This window comes from Geotrypetes seraphini, chromosome 15 (assembly GCF_902459505.1).
Source record: "Geotrypetes seraphini chromosome 15, aGeoSer1.1, whole genome shotgun sequence".
Classification (NCBI taxonomy): domain Eukaryota; kingdom Metazoa; phylum Chordata; class Amphibia; order Gymnophiona; family Dermophiidae; genus Geotrypetes; species Geotrypetes seraphini.
This window is the reverse complement of record NC_047098.1, coordinates 13205109-13223352: the sequence shown is the minus strand read 5'-3', so window position 1 is coordinate 13223352 and position 18244 is coordinate 13205109. Positions and strand designations below refer to the sequence as shown.

Below are 18244 nucleotides of genomic sequence, written 5' to 3'. Positions count from 1 at the left end.
TACTCATTATGACAGGGGTTGCCATACAACAGATTGCGAATAACTGGAAAAATTGGGATAGGCTGAATTATAGCTTTTGGTGGAACTCTTTGTGTCACATTTTCAAAATGGAGAGGATAATTGCCGTGCAGCAAGGAAATTTTAAGAAATTTCAGGTTATTTGGGAGCCATTAACAAGATACTGTAAAGATTGAAATTATTGCATAGAATATTAATTCCTTTTGTTCATGCACGTCTAGGGTGGGGGGTGGGAATATTTTATGATTTCTTCTGCTTATGATTAGTTGTTGGATATAAGGGAGAGGGGATATTTGATTAAAGCTATAATTTGATGATATAATAAGTAATGTTAAAGTATAAAATGATTGTTTTTGTGTTATACTTATTGTGAGTTTAAAAAAGAATAAAGATTTATGAAAAAAAAATTAATGTGTATAAGCTGAATATCCCGGGTATGTTCCTGGGAAACACTGAGGTCTTTTCTCCGTTTTAACTTGGAAACGTGCTACGTACAATCTCTGATGTTGATTTGTGTACGAATATTTTTTGTGTGGTTATATTTATCAAAAAATTGGAGCCATCTTCCAACCCATTAGCTCTATTAGAAACACACCAGCCCTTGCAGAGCTTTGTCAGTGATGCACATGTATTGGGTTTCAGGTTTTCAATTTATTTGATGCAGCACATGTCAGCCAAATATCTAAATGGGTCACAAAAATAAACAAGTTTCAAGTTTCAAGTTTAATATATATTTGATTAATCGCTTTATCAGTATTCAAAGCGATTTACACATAATTAAAATTACAATATAAAATAAATTTTAAAATAGATAAAGACTAACGAGACACAGACAATTACGACACGAACTGGAAACGAAGGGATAGGTAGGGGAAGAAATTACAATATATTAAAGCAGAGTGGGAGACAAAAATGGAAAACACATATGGATGGGATAAAAATAGAGATAATTGAATAAAGGTTGTGGAGAGAAGAAAAGATTAGTTCCAAGACTTGTAAAATATTATTAAAAGGAACCAATAGTATTAAATTGCAAAGGCATCGTTAAAAAGGAAAGTTTTCAGTTTACTTTTGAATTTTTCTAAATTGATTTCTTCTCGTAGATAACTGGGGAGAGAATTCCAGGTTTGGGGAGCTGTGACGGAAAAGATATACTGCCGGCGCGTATTTATTATTTTTAGCGAGGGGATTGTTAATAAATGCTGTTCATCTGATCTTAAAGTTCTATTAATGACACATTAGGAATAACAATATATATATATATATATATAGCACACACAGTACATACATCATTAGAACAAAACAACAAAAAAACACAGTCCCCCAACTGAGAGAGTTGTGATTAAACCCCCTCCAGCCTTCCCCACCAACACTACCATACACAAAGGACCGTCAGTTCCATGGCTGAGTAAGGGGGGAATTATATCAAGGTGAGGTAAAAGATGAGCTTAGTGGAGGAATGTTAATGGATCTTTCTTTGTGATCTAATTATATAAACTGAATCGAGCTCCTATTTTTAGGAGATGATTTGGTATATAGGACTAAGAATTTTAGACTAGAATTTAGCCCAATATGTAAACTGCTTTGCTTGTAACAACAAAAAGGTGGTAGTAAATTAATCGGGGATCGCTTCTGCCAAGTGAAGATTCTTCATTGGGGTAAGAGGAGTCTAGGAGAAAGACTCATATGTATAAGTTCTCTTTTCCATCATTAAGGACTCTTTTTACTAAGCTGCGTTAGGGCTTTAACGCATGGAATAGCACATGCTACATTGCCCCGCACGCTAGACCTTAAGGCCAGCATTGACCTGGCGTTAGTTCTAGCCGCGGTAGTGCGCGGTAATTTCCTGCGTGCGCTAAAAACGCTAGCGCACCTTAGTAAAAGGAGCCCTAAGAGGAATCGAGTCCATTAGTAAAATTTCACACTTCTTTCCATATTTACTAACTGCGATATGGAATGGATTACCTCCTCCTCAAATTAGTAACATAGTAGATGACGGCAGATAAAGACCCAAATGGTCCATCCAGTCTGCCCGAACTGATTCAATTTAATTTTTTTTTTTTTTCTTAACTATTTCTGGGCAAGAATCCAAAGCTCTGCCCGGGACTGTGCTTAGGTTCTAACTGCTGAAATCTCCGTCAAAGCTCACTCCAGTCCATCTACACTAGGGGGTATCAAAGTCCCTCCTCGAGGGCCGCAATCCAGTCGGGTTTTCAGGATTTCTCCAATGAATATGCATGAGATCTATTAGCATACAATGAAAGCAGTGCATGCAAATAGATCTCATGCATATTCGTTGGGGAAATCCTGAAGCCCGATTGGATTGCGGCCCTCGAGGAGGGACTTTGACACTCCTGATCTACACCCTCCCAGCCATTGAAGCCCTCCCCAGCCCATTCTCCACCAAATGGCTATATACAGACACAGACCACGTTAGTCTGCCCAGTACTGGCCTTCAATATTTACTATTATTTTCTGATTCTAGATCCTCTGTGTTCATCCCACGCTTTTCTTTAACTCTTGTCACTGTTTTCCTCTCCACCACCTCTCTCGGGAGCGCATTCCAGGCATCCACCACCCTCTCCGTAAAGAATTTCCTTACATTGCTCTTGAGTCTCCCACCCCTCAGCCTCAAATTATGCCCTCTGGATTGTGTTTATCTCTTCAGATTTTTTTGCAAAACCTTAAAAACCACTATGTTTCATCACCTTTTAGGCTATGGCTCCAATGAATGTTAGAAATACAGAAACATGATGGCAGGAATCCAGAAGCTAGTTGAACAATACAATAAATGCGTCATCTTGCAAAGGGACTATGTGGCAAAGTGATATGTTCAATTGCTCACAGTTAAATGTATTTTGCCTTTACTTTCTGATTTACCCTCATATATCTAATAATAATAATAATAATTTTATTCTTATATACCGCCAACAATCTTATCTCTAGTGCCCCGATGTTTCCACTCAAGGAGAAAGGGTAGATTCCCCTCCCTTTCTTTCAGGACCTACTACAAAACCTCAATGAATTTAACTTTCTTAAAATTTCTCATAGCTCTCCCTCATCATTAAGCTCGGTCCACTCTGACAGCGCCTCACAGCTTCCACAAAATCTCTTACACCTCTTGTCACCTGTGATTTCTTCACACTGACAAAACTAAGGGCTCCTTTTCACAAAACCATAGTAGCGATTCACAAGTGGCAAATGTGAGGAAGCCCGTTCAATTCCTTTAGGCTTCTTGACATTTGTCGCACCAGGAATCACTACCATGGCTACGTAGGCAGAATCCTTCATCTCTCAGAGACATTATTTATTTAAAAACATACACCCCATTTAAACTTAAGCGATTCACAAGATACATACACAGTTTTTAAAAACAATACAACGAATATTTAAAAACCTCTCCAACAGTATTGTTAAAGTGAGCAACTTTCAAGAAAAGGCCTCTATAAATAAAGTCATTTTGAACACCTTTTCAAATCTCTGAATGTCAGAGAGCAAGCTCAGTAACCCTGTCAGATTATTCCATAGTAGCACCCCTGCCGGAGATTACTGAAGCCCTCAGTTTTGCGTAATGTATGCTTGTCTGCCCTTCACTAACTGCCCGTAGTGTCTCCTCAGACCTCAGGGCTCAACCCGGTTGATATACTTCCAACACCCGAGTCAGATGCCAGGGGATATGAAAGTGTATCACTTTAAAAATCAACGAAAGAACTTTATAAACGATCCCATATTTCACTGGTAAACAATGAGTAAAGGTGAGATATGATCGAATCTGCTCCCTCCACAGATCAACCGAGCTGCTGCATTTTGAACTTGCAAAGCTATAATCCCCAGATACAACGCATTACAGTAATCTAATCCTATTATTTTTGGGTTCTTTATGGGGTAATTCGATAGTGGGTTGTCCTAGGGGAATAATTTTTGGTAAAGCATCAGCTTGTGGGGTTTTTGGCCAACTAAAATGTCTTTTATTTCAGAAAGCCTGTATGATTGGGCATAAATGTATTATGCAATTTGGGCTGCAGAAAGAATCTCCAAGTTTTTGGCATTGGAGGAATCAATTACATCGCTTATTTTTATTTGAGAGTTGGGAGGTTCCAGGTTCGCCTAAAAAACTCGTCTTTTTATGGACGTTTGGGATCCTTATATTCAGAATCTCTCACCAAAAATACGAAGTTTGGTTATCAATGATTTATTATGAAAATTAGGTTTAATAATTACATTCCAGTTATTTATTTTAATTCTTTATTTTTGTCAACTTTCATCCAGGGGGAGGGATTTCATTTAGGGCAGGGGTAGGGAACTCCGGTCCTCGAGAGCCGTATTCCAGTCGGGTTTTCAGGATTTCCCCAATGAATCTGCATAAGATCTATTTGCATGCACTGCTTTCAATGCATATTCATTGGGGAAATCCTGAAAACCCGACTGGAATACGGCTCTCGAGGACTGGAGTTCCCTCCCCCTGATTTAGAGGAAGATAGTGGGTAGGGGATGGAATTAAGGGGGGTGTAGATAAGATTGAATTAATTCATATGGAAATTAAATTTGAAAGAATGATTTAAATTTGTATGAAATATTATTGTAATTCTTATTGTATTGAATGTATTTTGTATTATCCTATTGTACTGATTATTTGATTCTTTCAATAAAAATTGTTATACATAATACAGTAATCTAATCGTTCAATGATAGCAGTTTGCACAACGATCCTAAAATCCTGACGTGGCAACAACACTTTTAACCTACTAAGCGCTCACATCGGAAAGAAAGCAGACCTGATCACATACTCAAGGCAGCATCTAACCCAGACATGGGCAACTCCGGTTCTCGAGGGCCGGAATCCAGTCGGGTTTTCAGGATTTCCCCGATGAATAGTCATGAGATCTATTTGCATGCACTGCTTTCAATGCCTATTCATCGGGGAAATCCTGAAAACCCGACTGGATTCCGGCCCTCGAGGACCGGAGTTGCCCATGTCTGATCTAACCAAGCCCCCAGAATCTTACGTTGCTTATGTATTGGAATTCTCATATTATTGATTTTAATATATTGTGATCACCTAGAGTAGGGGTAGGCAATTCCGGTCGTCAAGAGCCGGAGCCAGATCAGGCATGAGATAGATTTGCATCTCAAGGAGGCAGTGCATGCAAATCCATCTCATACATATTCATTGTGGATATCCTGAAAACCTGACCTGGCTCCGGCTCTCGAGGACCGGAATTGCCTACCCCTGCCCTAGAGTCTTCTTCCTTCCCAATCAAATACAATAATACAACTTCCTCCTTGAGCCAAGGAAACACCCATTGATACTTCCCTCCTCAGAAACCTCTCCCCCTTCTTCACAGCCTCTGTTGCACCATGTGGACTGTGTAAGCAGCAGGCCTAGGTTTCCCATGTAGGCAGGCAGGCAGGAAGGGGTAGGAATAAGCAAAAGACCTTCTTTATTATTAACATAACTAGTACTAGGACAGTAGCATCAATATTTCTGGTTATTTACAAAGAAAACAGTCCCACTAGGGCTGGCTCTGGTCACCCCCCAAACACAGTTCACTTCTTTCTTCCCTAGCCAAACGCATTCCCGACTTGCCTTTAGTCTGTGCCCTGATACCTGAGTCTTCAAAATAAAGAGATTTTCTGTCTTAGCAGTCTCCCACCCCGCACACAGGTACCTGAGCCACCCTGCTTCCCTGGTCCTCGCTCTTCAGGTACTGTGACTAGTCGTTTCACAGGTGTCTTCTTGACTCAGGACTTTCCTTCTGGAAGCCTCTCTGTTCTGTCCTACCAGACAGTTTTTACTTCCTGTCCCCTCTTTGGCCCCACCCCAATGGCCTTGCAGCCTAACATTCCTCAAGTTGGCGCCACCTGCTGGAAAGAGCTTTAACTGCCACATCAGCGAGGGAGTGTTTTTAGGGATACCTTACCTGCTACTATGCCCAGTGGCGTAGCGAGGGAGGTCGGCGCCCAGGGCGGTGGCACCCCGCATCGCTATGCAATGCACCCCACCACTCTTCCCTACTGCTTGAGCACCCCCCCCTGCCCCTTCTTACCGTGAAGATGGCGCCCGGGCTGGTCCACCCCGACCCCCTTTTTACTCACTCCCTCACATACCCACTGATATTCCCTCCTTTGAAACTCCTCCTCCTTCGTCACAACCTTAGTTGCCATGCAGAAGACACATTGTTGCATTCACTAACCCAGTGATTCCCAACCCTGTCCTGGAGGAACACCAGGCCAATCGGGTTTTCAGGCTAGCCCTAATGAATATGCATGAGAGAGATTTGCATATGATGGAAGTGATAGGCATGCAAATTTGCTTCATGCATATTCATTAGGGCTAGCCTGAAAACCCAATTGGCCTAGTGTTCCTCCAGGACAGGGTTGGGAACCACTGCACTAACCTACCTGCTCTGTCTCTCAAAAATCACCGCATCAAGTGCTGACTAGAAAATCAGACCAATCAAAATGCCAGTTTCATTAACATACAAACTACCCTTTATCAAACCTAATTTATATATATGGGTTACAAATTCAGAAAAACCATATATTTGGCAGCGCCAAAAGACCAAGTCAGCATTTAAGAAGTGTTTCTGTGTATCAATCTTTTTTTTTTTTTTTTCTACTTCATCGTGAGTTATCACTGCGTCCATGATAACCATTTCAGTGATATGTTATATTAATTTATCATTAGGAAGATAGGAACAAAGATCTCAGTCCTCAAGCTACAGAAATGAATAAGCATGATAGATAAGAAAACCAAAGTCATGGACGCAAATGTAATCTCAAGGCGGCTGTTAGTAGATGACAAGGACAGATAACAGAGAACAGATGAATAGCGGCAAAATTTTACTTTTCTGGAATCCCAGGAGCAAAACGAGCCCGCTAAGGCCCTCCGTTACAAAGCCGCGCTAGCAGTTTTTTTTTAGCGCCGGCCGTGACGGTAAGAACTCCGACGCTCGTAGGAATTCTATGAGCATTGGAGTTCTTACTGCAGCGGCTGGTGCTAAAAACGCTAGCGCAGCTTTGTAAAGGAGGGGGGGGGGTAAATTACTTATTTATTGATTGATTCAATTTTCTGTACTGTTCTCCCAGAGGGAGCTCAGAACAGTTTATATGAATTTATTCAGGTACTCAAGCATTTTTCCCTGTCTGTCCCGGTGGGATCACAATCTACCTAATGTACCTGGGGCAATGGGGGGATTATGTGACTTGCCCAGGGTCACAAGGAGCAGCCTGGGTTTGAACCCACAACCTCAGGGTGCTGAGGCTGTAGCTTTAACCACTGGGCCACACTCTTCCCCATATAACAAGTGAACTCATAGCACTGTAAGTGTAACGGGAGTATATTTGGCCAAAATATTTCTTTGAAATCATTTTCCCTGTCAAATGCAAAGCTTACCACTTTAAAAGCCCAGAAAGAAAATAACGAATGTCTGGGGAAAATGTCTAGACTCTAAAGGAAGGAGTTAGAAAGCTGCTACTTTCTTGAAGGGCTATCCCTGGCCCTCATTTACATATGTGGCTTATACAGTATAACTTCTTTCATTGCCAGGTACCCCAAGTGGCTCCTCTAATATATCTTAACAGCACTGGGCACATACACTCCCCCCAGACTATATAACCTTAAGCAACAACTCCACTCTTAGGGACCCTCTTACCAAATAGCAGAAGAAAAAAAAAGTGGCCTTAGACAAGGGTCTTTCCCTTTACCCTTTTCCATTTTTACCACTGGGGTATAATGGCTGAATTTCCTTTTTTTTTTTTTTTTGCATTAAAGGCCATGTGCTAATTTTGCCATTATCCCATGCCTATGAAAACAGATGAGAGAGCTAGACCTTAAGGCTCACGCTCTAAGCAAGCTGTATATGCTTGTTCCGAAGGCTGATGTGAACAGGCTCTTCCCCCACTTCTCTTTGTGTTGGACACTAGTATTTTAGAACAGAATCTGCTGGCAATTAAGGGGCTCGCAATCCAAACTTAAACACATCTAAAAACCCACCCGAGTCGGCACTTGGCCGACCTAAAAGACAGGTCGTCCAAGTGTCGATAATCAAACCGACTTTCTGGATGTGTCACGGGACTTTATATGCCTCTGAATGCCGCTGTGCACCCAGAGCTGAAAGGGGTGTATCTGGTTAGGGCAGTATTTGGGTGGGATGGGGCCGACCTAGACTTAGTCATCTTGTAGGGATAATTGAATGTTTCATGAGACTTCCTGGATGGAACTTATACGTTGTGAGTTAGATGATGTAAAAGCAGGTGTAAGTGCCAAAAAGGTATCCAAAGTGACCAAATAAACACTGCAGAGACAACATAAAGATACACACACACTCCCCCAGTGATCACTGACCCCCCTCACATTGCCACAAATATCAGAATAAAAACATAATGTAATGGGTCAATTTGACAAATTGAACAGTAGCAAATCACCTGGACTGGATGGTATACATCCCAGAGTGCTAAAGAGTTGAAAAATTAACTTGTAGAGCTACTGAGATTAATTTTTAAATTTTTCTTTAAAATCCAGCATAGTACTGGAAGACTGGAGTGTGGTCAACGTGATGCTGATTTTTAAAAAGGGTTCCAGAGGTGATCCAGGAAATTATAGACTGGTGAGACTGACATTGGTGCCTGGAAAAATGGTAGAGAATATTATAAATAATGAGAGAAAGCCAATATGGTCAAGGGAAATCTTGTCTCACCAATCTACTGCATTTCTTTGAAGGGGTGAATGAACATGTGGATAAAGATGAGCCAGTTGATATTATATATTTGGATTTTCCAAAATGCATTTGTAAAAGTACCTCATGAAAGACTTCTGAGGAAATTAGAGAGTCATGGGATAGGAGGTAATGTCCTATTATGGATTAAGAACTGGTTGAAAGACAGAAAACAGAGAGTAGGTTTTAATGGTGAATATTCCCAATGGAGAAGGGTAAATAGTGGGTTTTCTGCCTATTTGGAGGAGGGTTTCTTCCCTGATGTGGTTCTTCCATATTGAAAATTTACTTCCATATTGAAAATTTGTTATGTCACCACTTTTTTGTATGTTTTGGGTGTTAAATAGTAGGGTTCCCCAGGGGGTCTCCGCTGGGAATGTTGCTTTTTAACATACATATTTATCAATGATCCAGAGATGGGAATAACTAGTGAGATAATTAAATTTGCTGATGACACAAAGTTGTTCAAAGTTGTTAAATCGCAAGAGGATTGTGAAAAATTGCAAGAGGACCTTGAGAGACTGGAAGACTGGGTGTCAAAACAGCAGATGACGTATAATGTGAGCAAGTGCAAAGTGATGCATGTGAGAAAGAGGAACCCAAACTATAGCTATGTGATGCTGGGTTCCATGTTAGGAGTCACTGCCCAGGAAAAGGATCTAGGTGTCATTGTTGAGGATATGTTGAAAACCTCAGCTCAATGCGCGGCGGCTAAGAAAGCAAATAGAATGTTAGGAATAATTGGGAAAAGAATTGAAAACAAAGATGAAAATGTTATAATGGCCTTGTATCGCTATCTGGTAGAGCCACACCTCGAATACTGTGTGTAATACTGGTCACCATATCTCAAAAAAGAAACCGCAGAATTAGAAAAGGTACAGAGAAGGCCGATGAAAATAATAGAAGGGATGGGATGGATTTTCCCTATGAGGATAGGCTAAAGCGGCTATGGCTCTTCAGCTTGGGGAAGAGATGGCTCAGGGGTGATATGATACAGGTCTATAAAATAATGAGTGGAGTGGAAAGAGTAGATGTGAATTATTTGTTTACTCTAACCAAAAATACTAGGACTACAGGACATGCAATGAAGCTACTAAGTAGTAGATTTAAAACAGACCAGAGAAAATATTTCTTCACACAATGAATAATTAAATTCTGGGATTCGTTGCTAGAGAATGTGGTGAAATCTGTTAGTTTATCGGGGTTTTAAAAAGTCTTGGATAATTTCCTAAAAGAGAAGTCCATAGGCCATTATTGAGATGGCCTTGGGAAATCCACTGCTTATTCCTAGGTTAAGCAGCATAGAATCTGTTTTGCTACTTGGGATCTAGCCAGGTACTTGGGTTCTGGGTTGGCCACTGTTTGAAACAGGATTCTGGGCTTGATGGACATTTGATCTGTCCCAGTATGGCAGCTCTTATGTTCCTATGTAAGCCAAGTATATGACAATCAAGCTATTGTAACATCACTGATGAGTTTGGCTCTTAGGCATTGGTGGAATGAGGCATTATGACATCACAGTCTCAGCTCTGGAATGCTGAAGTTCCATCTAATCAAGCCATTGTGACATCACTGCTGAGGTTGGCTCTTAGGCATTGGTGGAATGAGGCATTATGACATCACAATCTCAGCTCTGGAATGTTGCTACTCTTTGGGTTTCTGCCAGGTACTTGGAACCTGTGTTGGCCACTGCTGGAAATAGGATACGGGTCTTGATTAACCTTCAGTCTGTCCCAGTAAGGCAATTCTTATGTTCTTAAATTTCCTGTGAGGTTTACAGTTTGTTTTGTTTTTCATCATCTTATTTTCATTTGGGGGGGGGGGGCAATGTTGTTGAGGGTGCACCCTGTTTCCAAACAGTGCCCACTCTTTCCTGATATTGCAAAGGACAGCCCATATCAAGTTAGTTTCTGTTCAGCTATCAAGGAACTGTCCATGGTGCTGAACACCAGCATACAACCACTGAGGCCCGGATTCTCCATAGGGGCATCGGTATCCAGATTGCCTGTTAGTCATGCAACGGCACCCTGCAAAAGATAGGTGCCAGAAATGTAGGCCAGGGTTTTCCGGTGCCTATCTTTGTTGTGAATGGCACTTATGTAGGCGCTTTAGGCCGCCCAACACCACTTCCATAGGTGTGATTCCAGAGCATATTATTTAGGTGTCAGTAGGCGCTTTAATGTCACAGTTTTTTTGCCATTTTAAAAAGGACCCCAAAATGTACAATTCTGTTAACAGTAGTAAAAAGACCAAAAATAAACATAAATACAATGAATGAGGTAAACTCAAATCAGTAAATTGAAACAATAACAGGACTATCATGAAACAGTTTCAAAAATATACATAACAGCACTGAAATTCAAATAAGAGAGATAACATAAGAACTTAAGCAATGCCTCCGCTGGGTCAGACCTAAGGTCCATCGTGCCCAGCAGTCCGCTCACGCGGCAGCCCAACAGGTCCAGGACCTGTGCAATAATCCTCTATCTATACCCCTCTATCCCCTTTTCCAGCAGGAAATTGTCCAATCCTTTCTTGAACCCCTGTACCGTACTCTGCCCCATTACGCCCTCTGGAAGCGCATTCCAAGTGTCCACCACACGTTGGGTAAAGAAGAACTTCCTAGCATTCGTTTTGAATCTGTCCCCTTTCAACTTTTCCGAATGCCCTCTTGTTCTTTTATTTTTCGATATAATACAATGCCAGCGTAATATGTGTGAGGTATTTAATAAGCAAACATCAGAACTAATGTAAATACTATATGATGTGAATGCTTTTCTACAATACAGCTTATCATATAGCCGAGGGGCCAAGGGCAGAAATTAGATGGGTGGTACAGAGGTTGTGGGCTAAACTCAAGGCAAGTTGATTAAACAGTTAAACAAGATATAAGGGACTGATTTAGTTAGGTTGTGCAGCAAGGTAGTCTGACTCCATCACCCTATGTATTAAAGGCTTGGCTGAAGAGCCAGGCTTTTCACCTGCATCCAGAAGCAGAGGTAGTCTGGAGTAAATTCCAGAGCATGGGGCCTACTCCTGAGAAGGCTCGCTGGCAAGTTTCACATCGTACATTTTCTTTGGATGAGGGCATAGATAGTGGGACTTGAACCGCAAGGCATTGGCGGAATAGAAATCACTAATGTAATGTAATGTAATGATGCTCTTTGAGGTTTCAAAGGTATGTAAAGGGTTAGCTTATCCTTTAATAATAATAATAATAACTTTATTCTTCTATACCGCCATAGTCAAATGACTTCTAGGCCAGTGTTTTTCAACCTTTTTACACCTATGGACCGGCAGAAATAAAATAATTATTCTGTGGACCGGCATTGGTCCGTGGACCGGCGGTTGAAGAACACTGGGCTAAGTCATGGGCCGGACCCTGCCCATCTCTAACCAATCTCCACCCCAGACCCCGCACTACCATAATAGTACTAATTGCACCTTGCACGTCCCTTGCCTCATCTGGAAGCCTTCCCGCTGACGTTGCAACGTCAGAGAGAAGGCTTCCGGTTCAGGCGCAGGATGCCCGTAGGAGCCACTGCCCGAGGCTTTGTGCACTGAATCAGTTTGGAAGAGGGAGCTGGCTCGAAGATAACGCCGCATCGATCACACCGTGGACTGGCGGTTGAAGAACACTGTTTTGGGCCTGATGCACTTGCTGGCCCTGTGGACCGGCAGGAAATTTCTGTGGACCGGCACTGGTCCATGGACCAGTGGTTGAAGAACACTGTTCTAGGCGGTTCACATTGAAAGAAGGCTGGACAACTTTAAGTTTTCTGGCTCATTTTGTCTGAGGACCTTGAAAATCAAATACCTGTACAGAGTTTTAAATTTAGCCCTGTAAGTTACTGGTAGCCAATGTAGTTTTTGCAGGAAGGGTGCAAGTGGTCATGCCTTCTATCAGTCGTGCTGTAGCATTCTGAATTAGTTGCAGCTGATGCAAACTCTCTTTGATTGGACCAATGTGTAGGGCATTACAGTAGTCTAGTCGTGATGCTATCATGGCATGGACCACCACTGTGATCAGACTTGTCTTTTCAATATACGGAGAGAGATTTCGTAGCTGCCGTAAATGATAGAGGCAACTTTTTAAAGGTTGTTCGAATTTGCGGGATCAGAGCGAGCGATGAGTCTAGCTACCAGTATCCTGAGATTCCTGACCTGTGATTTTAGGGGGAGCTCATACTTCCCAAAAGATATTTTGAAGTCAGGCATTTGTCCACTTGTGTTGGGAACCCAAAGAATCTCTGCTTTGCTTGGGTTCAGGCAGAGTTCGGATTGGATTTAATTATAATTAACCACTAATGACATATATCACCTAAACAGTAACTCTGCTAATCCTTTTCTATTCTATTTCTATCCAATGCCCCTCCAAAATTCTTAACAAACTGTATTTTGTAATTTGCTCCTATTTCTAACATGTCCCCTCTGAAAATACGTAACAAACTGTATATTGCATTTCGCTGTATTTCAAGATTGTACATACTGTAATTTCACTATCTGCATATTGTAACTCACTGATTGTCCAGCTCTCTTCAAATGTAAACCACCTATTGGCGTTATAGAAGAATAAAGTTATTATTATTATTATTATTGTTATTAAATATTAAGTAGTATACAATGCAATATATTCTGTGATTACAATATAATAAACAGTACAATATAGAATTTAACAGATCAAGAAAATGAATAATAGACCAGTGTATAAATCCACATCTTTCTGAACTGTTCATGGATCCACAATCTTGTTGGAAATTTTTTTTTTTTTTTTTTAACTGTTTTAAGTAACTTCCTAAAAGCAGAATAAGATAGACCATCACAAAAAGAATCAAAGAATGAGTTCCAGAGAGCAGGGCCAACAAATGAAAATGTTCTGTTTCTAGCTGAAACCAGTTTAACCTGTTTAAAACCTGGTAACTGAAACTGGTCCCTTTGAGAAGAATGTTTAAAGGTCTCTGGGAAGAATTAGTTTGTTTATTTTAATTCAAAGCAGAGAACAAGAACGATATACACAATGAAATCAATATACACGATACAACCAAACACACATACACAGTGTGAACTGTTTGTTGCTGTGTCTGATGAGGTGTGGAATGAAATGTGGAAACAGATTACTTTACGGAATGAAGGGGTCCTTTAAACAATCAGCTTACAAATTCTCAGCTTTGGAGAATCAACAAGGGTCAATAAGACTTTGCAGCACAGAAATATATTTTGATTACTTCTCCCCGTTTCTAATTAGCTCTGATCAATTTGTTTACAGAAATGTGATTATACGGCTAAACTGATTAATATGCAAATCAGATTCCATATCGCATAAAACCCTTTAAAACAAAGCAATGTTCAACATACAGTTAAAATGTAACAACAAAATCAGCTCAGTATTTGACCTGCCATAAAAAGCTGATATTGCTGCTGTGGAGGGAGATTTATCATTTTACTAGTGCTCTTGTGATATTTGCTCCGATACTTTGATTAAGCATATTTCCTTCTTTAATGAAAAAGAAAAATGTTATTTTTGTCAAAAATGTAGACTGTCCCTCACTTTTTCATGCATCAGTCAAGACAAGAACTGCAATAGAAAAGTAATCTAGCAATTAGAGCAGCAAGCCAAAAACCTTAGAAGCTCCTTGTGACCTTGAGAGAGTCAATTTACCCTCTATTGCCTTAGGTGCAAACCTGGGCCCTGCGTTAAGATTTGATTGTCTTTAAGGTCAGGATTCTATAAATGGTGCTGCTGTCGGCAGCTGCCTTAAAAAGCGCCACCGATCACACGTCAATCATGCGACGCCAACATTTATAGAATCGCAGCTTCGGAATAGGTAGGCGCTGGAACTGTAGGCCAGAGTTTTCAAGACCTACATTTCCGGTGCCTACCTTTTATGTGGATTGCTCCTATGGAGGCACTTTACAGTGTTAGACATGCCTACAGCAGTGTTAGGCGCTGGAAAGTGGCTCCGTAGGTGTAATTCCGGCACCATTACTTTTTTTTTTTTCTTTTAAATGCTTTTTTTCTTTTGTAAATGATGTTTTCAACTTAACACCAGTCTCCCCATTTTTACAAAAGCGCAGAAGAGGTTTTTAGCGTCAGCTGGCGTGCTGAATACTCTGCGCTGCTCTGGTCAAAGAGTAGCTCCCTTCCTACCAAATTCATGTAGGCACAGGGTCACCAAGCTAAGAAATAAAAGCTTGAGAACCGTATTGAAAACCAAAGATCCTATATATCCTGTAGCCATCTTATTCTTAAACAGACCCCCCCCCCTATCATCAACCAAGAGTTAGTAACATATAAAAAGAAAGCTCAAATGAATCGAGGGATTGTAACGAATGCCACCCATTTGGCTATGGATCATTATCGACCTTCTTATTATATGCCTGAAGAGTAGGGAAGAATATTGTCACCGAAGGGATGAATGGCCTTGAAACTTAACATTTACCGGCGTTTTTTGAGGCAGGGAAATGATCAGCTGGGGCTGCTGTTGATGTAAGAGTCAAGAGTTTCAGCTCGTGTAACTCGATTCCAGGGGATTTATAAAAACTGAACCTTCCAGGGAACTCAAGCCAATGGACGCCCTCTGTTTAACTCCTTAGCCTTTCTAAAACCACTTATGGCAGAAAGTGAATTATCACCTTTATCAGATTTATAAATTCAATCTATACGGTCCCTCCCAAAACACACAGAGTATGTCTAAACCAGTGGTCTCAAACTCGCGGCCCGGGGGTCACATGCGGCCCGCCAGGTATTATTTGGAGGCCCTCGGTATGTTTATCATAATCACAAAAGTAAAATAAAATAGTTTCATGATCATATGTCTCTTTAGCTATAAATTACAATATTATTATTATTAAGACTTAGCCAAAAGGAAAGATTTATAAACTCTAAAGAGTTTTACCTCATGCAAAATTTCTTTAATAAGACAATAACTATTTTTTCTGAGGCCAAAATGTGGCCCTGCAAAGGGTTTGAGTTTGAGACCACTGGTCTAAACGGATGCCCCAAAAGGAGGTGTGATTTTTTTTTATCGACCTTGAGTTTCATAAGAGTGACCAGACAGGGCTGAGAGATACCTAAAAGAATTAGACCTGCGTTCAGGGATTAAGACTGCTTAGTCACGCCTAGATTAAATTATATCACTTTATACCTCTTTGCTCTCCTCCACTAATAGCGAACTCAAATGCTGTCCCTTTTTTTTTACAAAATAAGCACAACCTTTGCATCTTTAATCCTAATTTCTGCTCAAAGTTAGCAGCACCTGTAGTAGTCATTCGGGACAATTTCTTAAACTGCGTCGCCGGTTTTAGCTCTCTCACGCACTCTTCCCCCGCCCCCATTCAAATTGGCAGCTCTGAGCATCCAATAGCAAATCCCTTAGTGGGACGGCATTATGCTGGCCCAGCGAACGAAACCCCGCCCATCATTGTGACCTCATAATACAACACTTCTGTATTACAATTCCTCTTGTTAAAGCCTTAGAAGGCTCAGTGTCAGTGGCCCCTGACACAACCTGGCCTTCTCTTAGCCACACCTTCAGGAGATCTTTACGGGAAGAATGTTTTTTGGCCTTAAAGTTTCATTTCAAAATAAAAGCATGGAATCAAGTCAACAATATGGACGCATCAAATGATTTTTTTTTTTTTACTAAGCATTGTTTCTGTGGCCTGTAGGTCACCCACATTAGGGAGTTTGTTTAAAAGGCTGCAGTTTTATTTAACCCCCTCCTCCCCAAACTAATAACATTCAGCAGATTTCTTGGATACATATATTCCTAAAGGTTGCCCCTAACCGGTGAAAAATCATGCAGTCACCATGTAAATGGCAAATATGCGGCGTCTCAATCAGTTCAGCTCCCAATTTTTTTTTTTTCCTGCTGCTGCTTCTTCACATTACATATCCAGCCATCCATGTTTAAAAAACCACACGCGTTTTTGCTCCTCCTAGCTGTACAGTTTACGGGCCCACTTATCTCATGCATTAGCTCAGATGTGCATATGCAACAGCAAGAAATCCCCAAATCCTGCAAAGGGCCAAAAGAACAGGTCTCACCCCCTCCCCTCCCTCCCCCATCAGTTTCCCGATTCAGGAACAGAGAAGCTAAGGCATGCATATGCACCGCGTCCCATAACATGCATAACGGATGCACTGGGGGTTTTCAGTAAAATAATTCAAATAGCATCACAGCCATTTTTTTCGGTATATTCCATAGCAGGAAACGCAATCCTAGCACCCCCGGTCTCGGAAAATGACGTGTCATGAATGAAAAGAGAGAAGAGAATAAAAGCTGTACAGTTATGGATTTGTGCATGCTTTCGGTGAAGGCTCCCTCCCCCCCCCCCCTTTAATATGCACTCTGTGACATGTCCCCGGTGGCCATGCATACAAATAGATCATCTTTGTCTCGCTTTCTGCGAGCAACCTCCTGCTTAGGGAATTTCGCGGCAAGCAAAACTTTTAAGCACAAAACCAGTCTGGAGGGAAAGTGTCCTTTTTTTTTTTTTTTTTTTTGCTTCCTCCCCCACACCCTTCCCCGTTGCCTTCTTGCCAAAAAGGAGCAAGGGGGCTGCTGATTTCTCCGCCTGCAAAGTGAGCATGCAAAAAAAAAAAAAAAAAAAAGCCCCTTTTGCAAAGCCACTTGCCTGGGTCTCTTGCTAGTAGAAAGAATGAAATCTACTGTACCTGAAATCTCTTCATTTTCCATTTCTTCCATCGTGTCTTCTTCATTCCCTAAAGGACCTCGCATTTTTCTCTTGTCTCTTTTTTCTTCTTCTTCTTTTTATAAATCAAATACAAGTTTCTTTCCCACCCTCGCTATTTCCTTTCTGAGCTTCAGATATTAACCCATGGGATGCCAGCGTTCTGGGGAGAAAATGCCCATGTCTCAACTGTATGTGGTGGAGAGGGTGAGGTTTTTAAGAAAGATGGCTGCCTTATTTATTTTTTTTTTTTTAAGGAAAATATCCCCCTTTCTTCGCTCTCTCTTTCTCTCTCTCTCTCACACACACACAAACACACACACACAGCCCAAATCCCTCAGCCTGAAAATAAAAGAGACAAAAATGGAATACACATGCCCAGATTGTGACGTCCAGTCTGGTTGCCGTGGCAACCACATCCCATAATTTTGCCACAACTAGTTAGTAGTAATGCCAGAGGTTACCAAGTTTAGCACTAGTTAGCTCGGCGAAGCTGTGATAAAAAAAGATGGAGGGGGGAGATCTAGTTGGAAGCAATTTGCAGCTATAAAATAATCCAGGGCATAAGTATTTGCAGGAGTGGAAATCTGTTGATTTCTTCATCTTGACAACGCATATCATTGGGATTCATTTCAACCTCCAGGACAGACAGGCAGCTCCGGGACAGACTGTAGACAAGGACCCTGAAACTGCACAAAGTTCTCCAGCTTTCAATTTCTCTGAAATCTTTACAAGGAAATTCGCAGCACAGGTGAAAATGTTGTTTCCAGTCTCAATCCTTTTTTTTTTTTTTTTTTGTATATTGCTTATACTGT

General features: G+C 41.1%; 1 protein-coding gene across 10 annotated transcripts in view; it reads right to left on the bottom strand.

Moving 5' to 3' along the window:
* Window positions 1-17851, bottom strand: part of CHD5 (chromodomain helicase DNA binding protein 5) — a 244062-nt gene extending 226211 nt beyond the window's left edge. For 7 of the 10 annotated variants that reach the window (XM_033922351.1, XM_033922352.1, XM_033922354.1 and 4 more), the window contains exon 1: window positions 15881-15986. In XM_033922351.1, coding sequence (XP_033778242.1) covers window positions 15881-15956 — 76 coding nt within the window. In that variant the 5' untranslated portion in view covers window positions 15957-15986. The other 3 variants (XM_033922353.1, XM_033922361.1, XM_033922357.1) reach the window with 2 other exon arrangements.
* Between the last annotated feature and the right edge of the window lie 393 nt (window positions 17852-18244).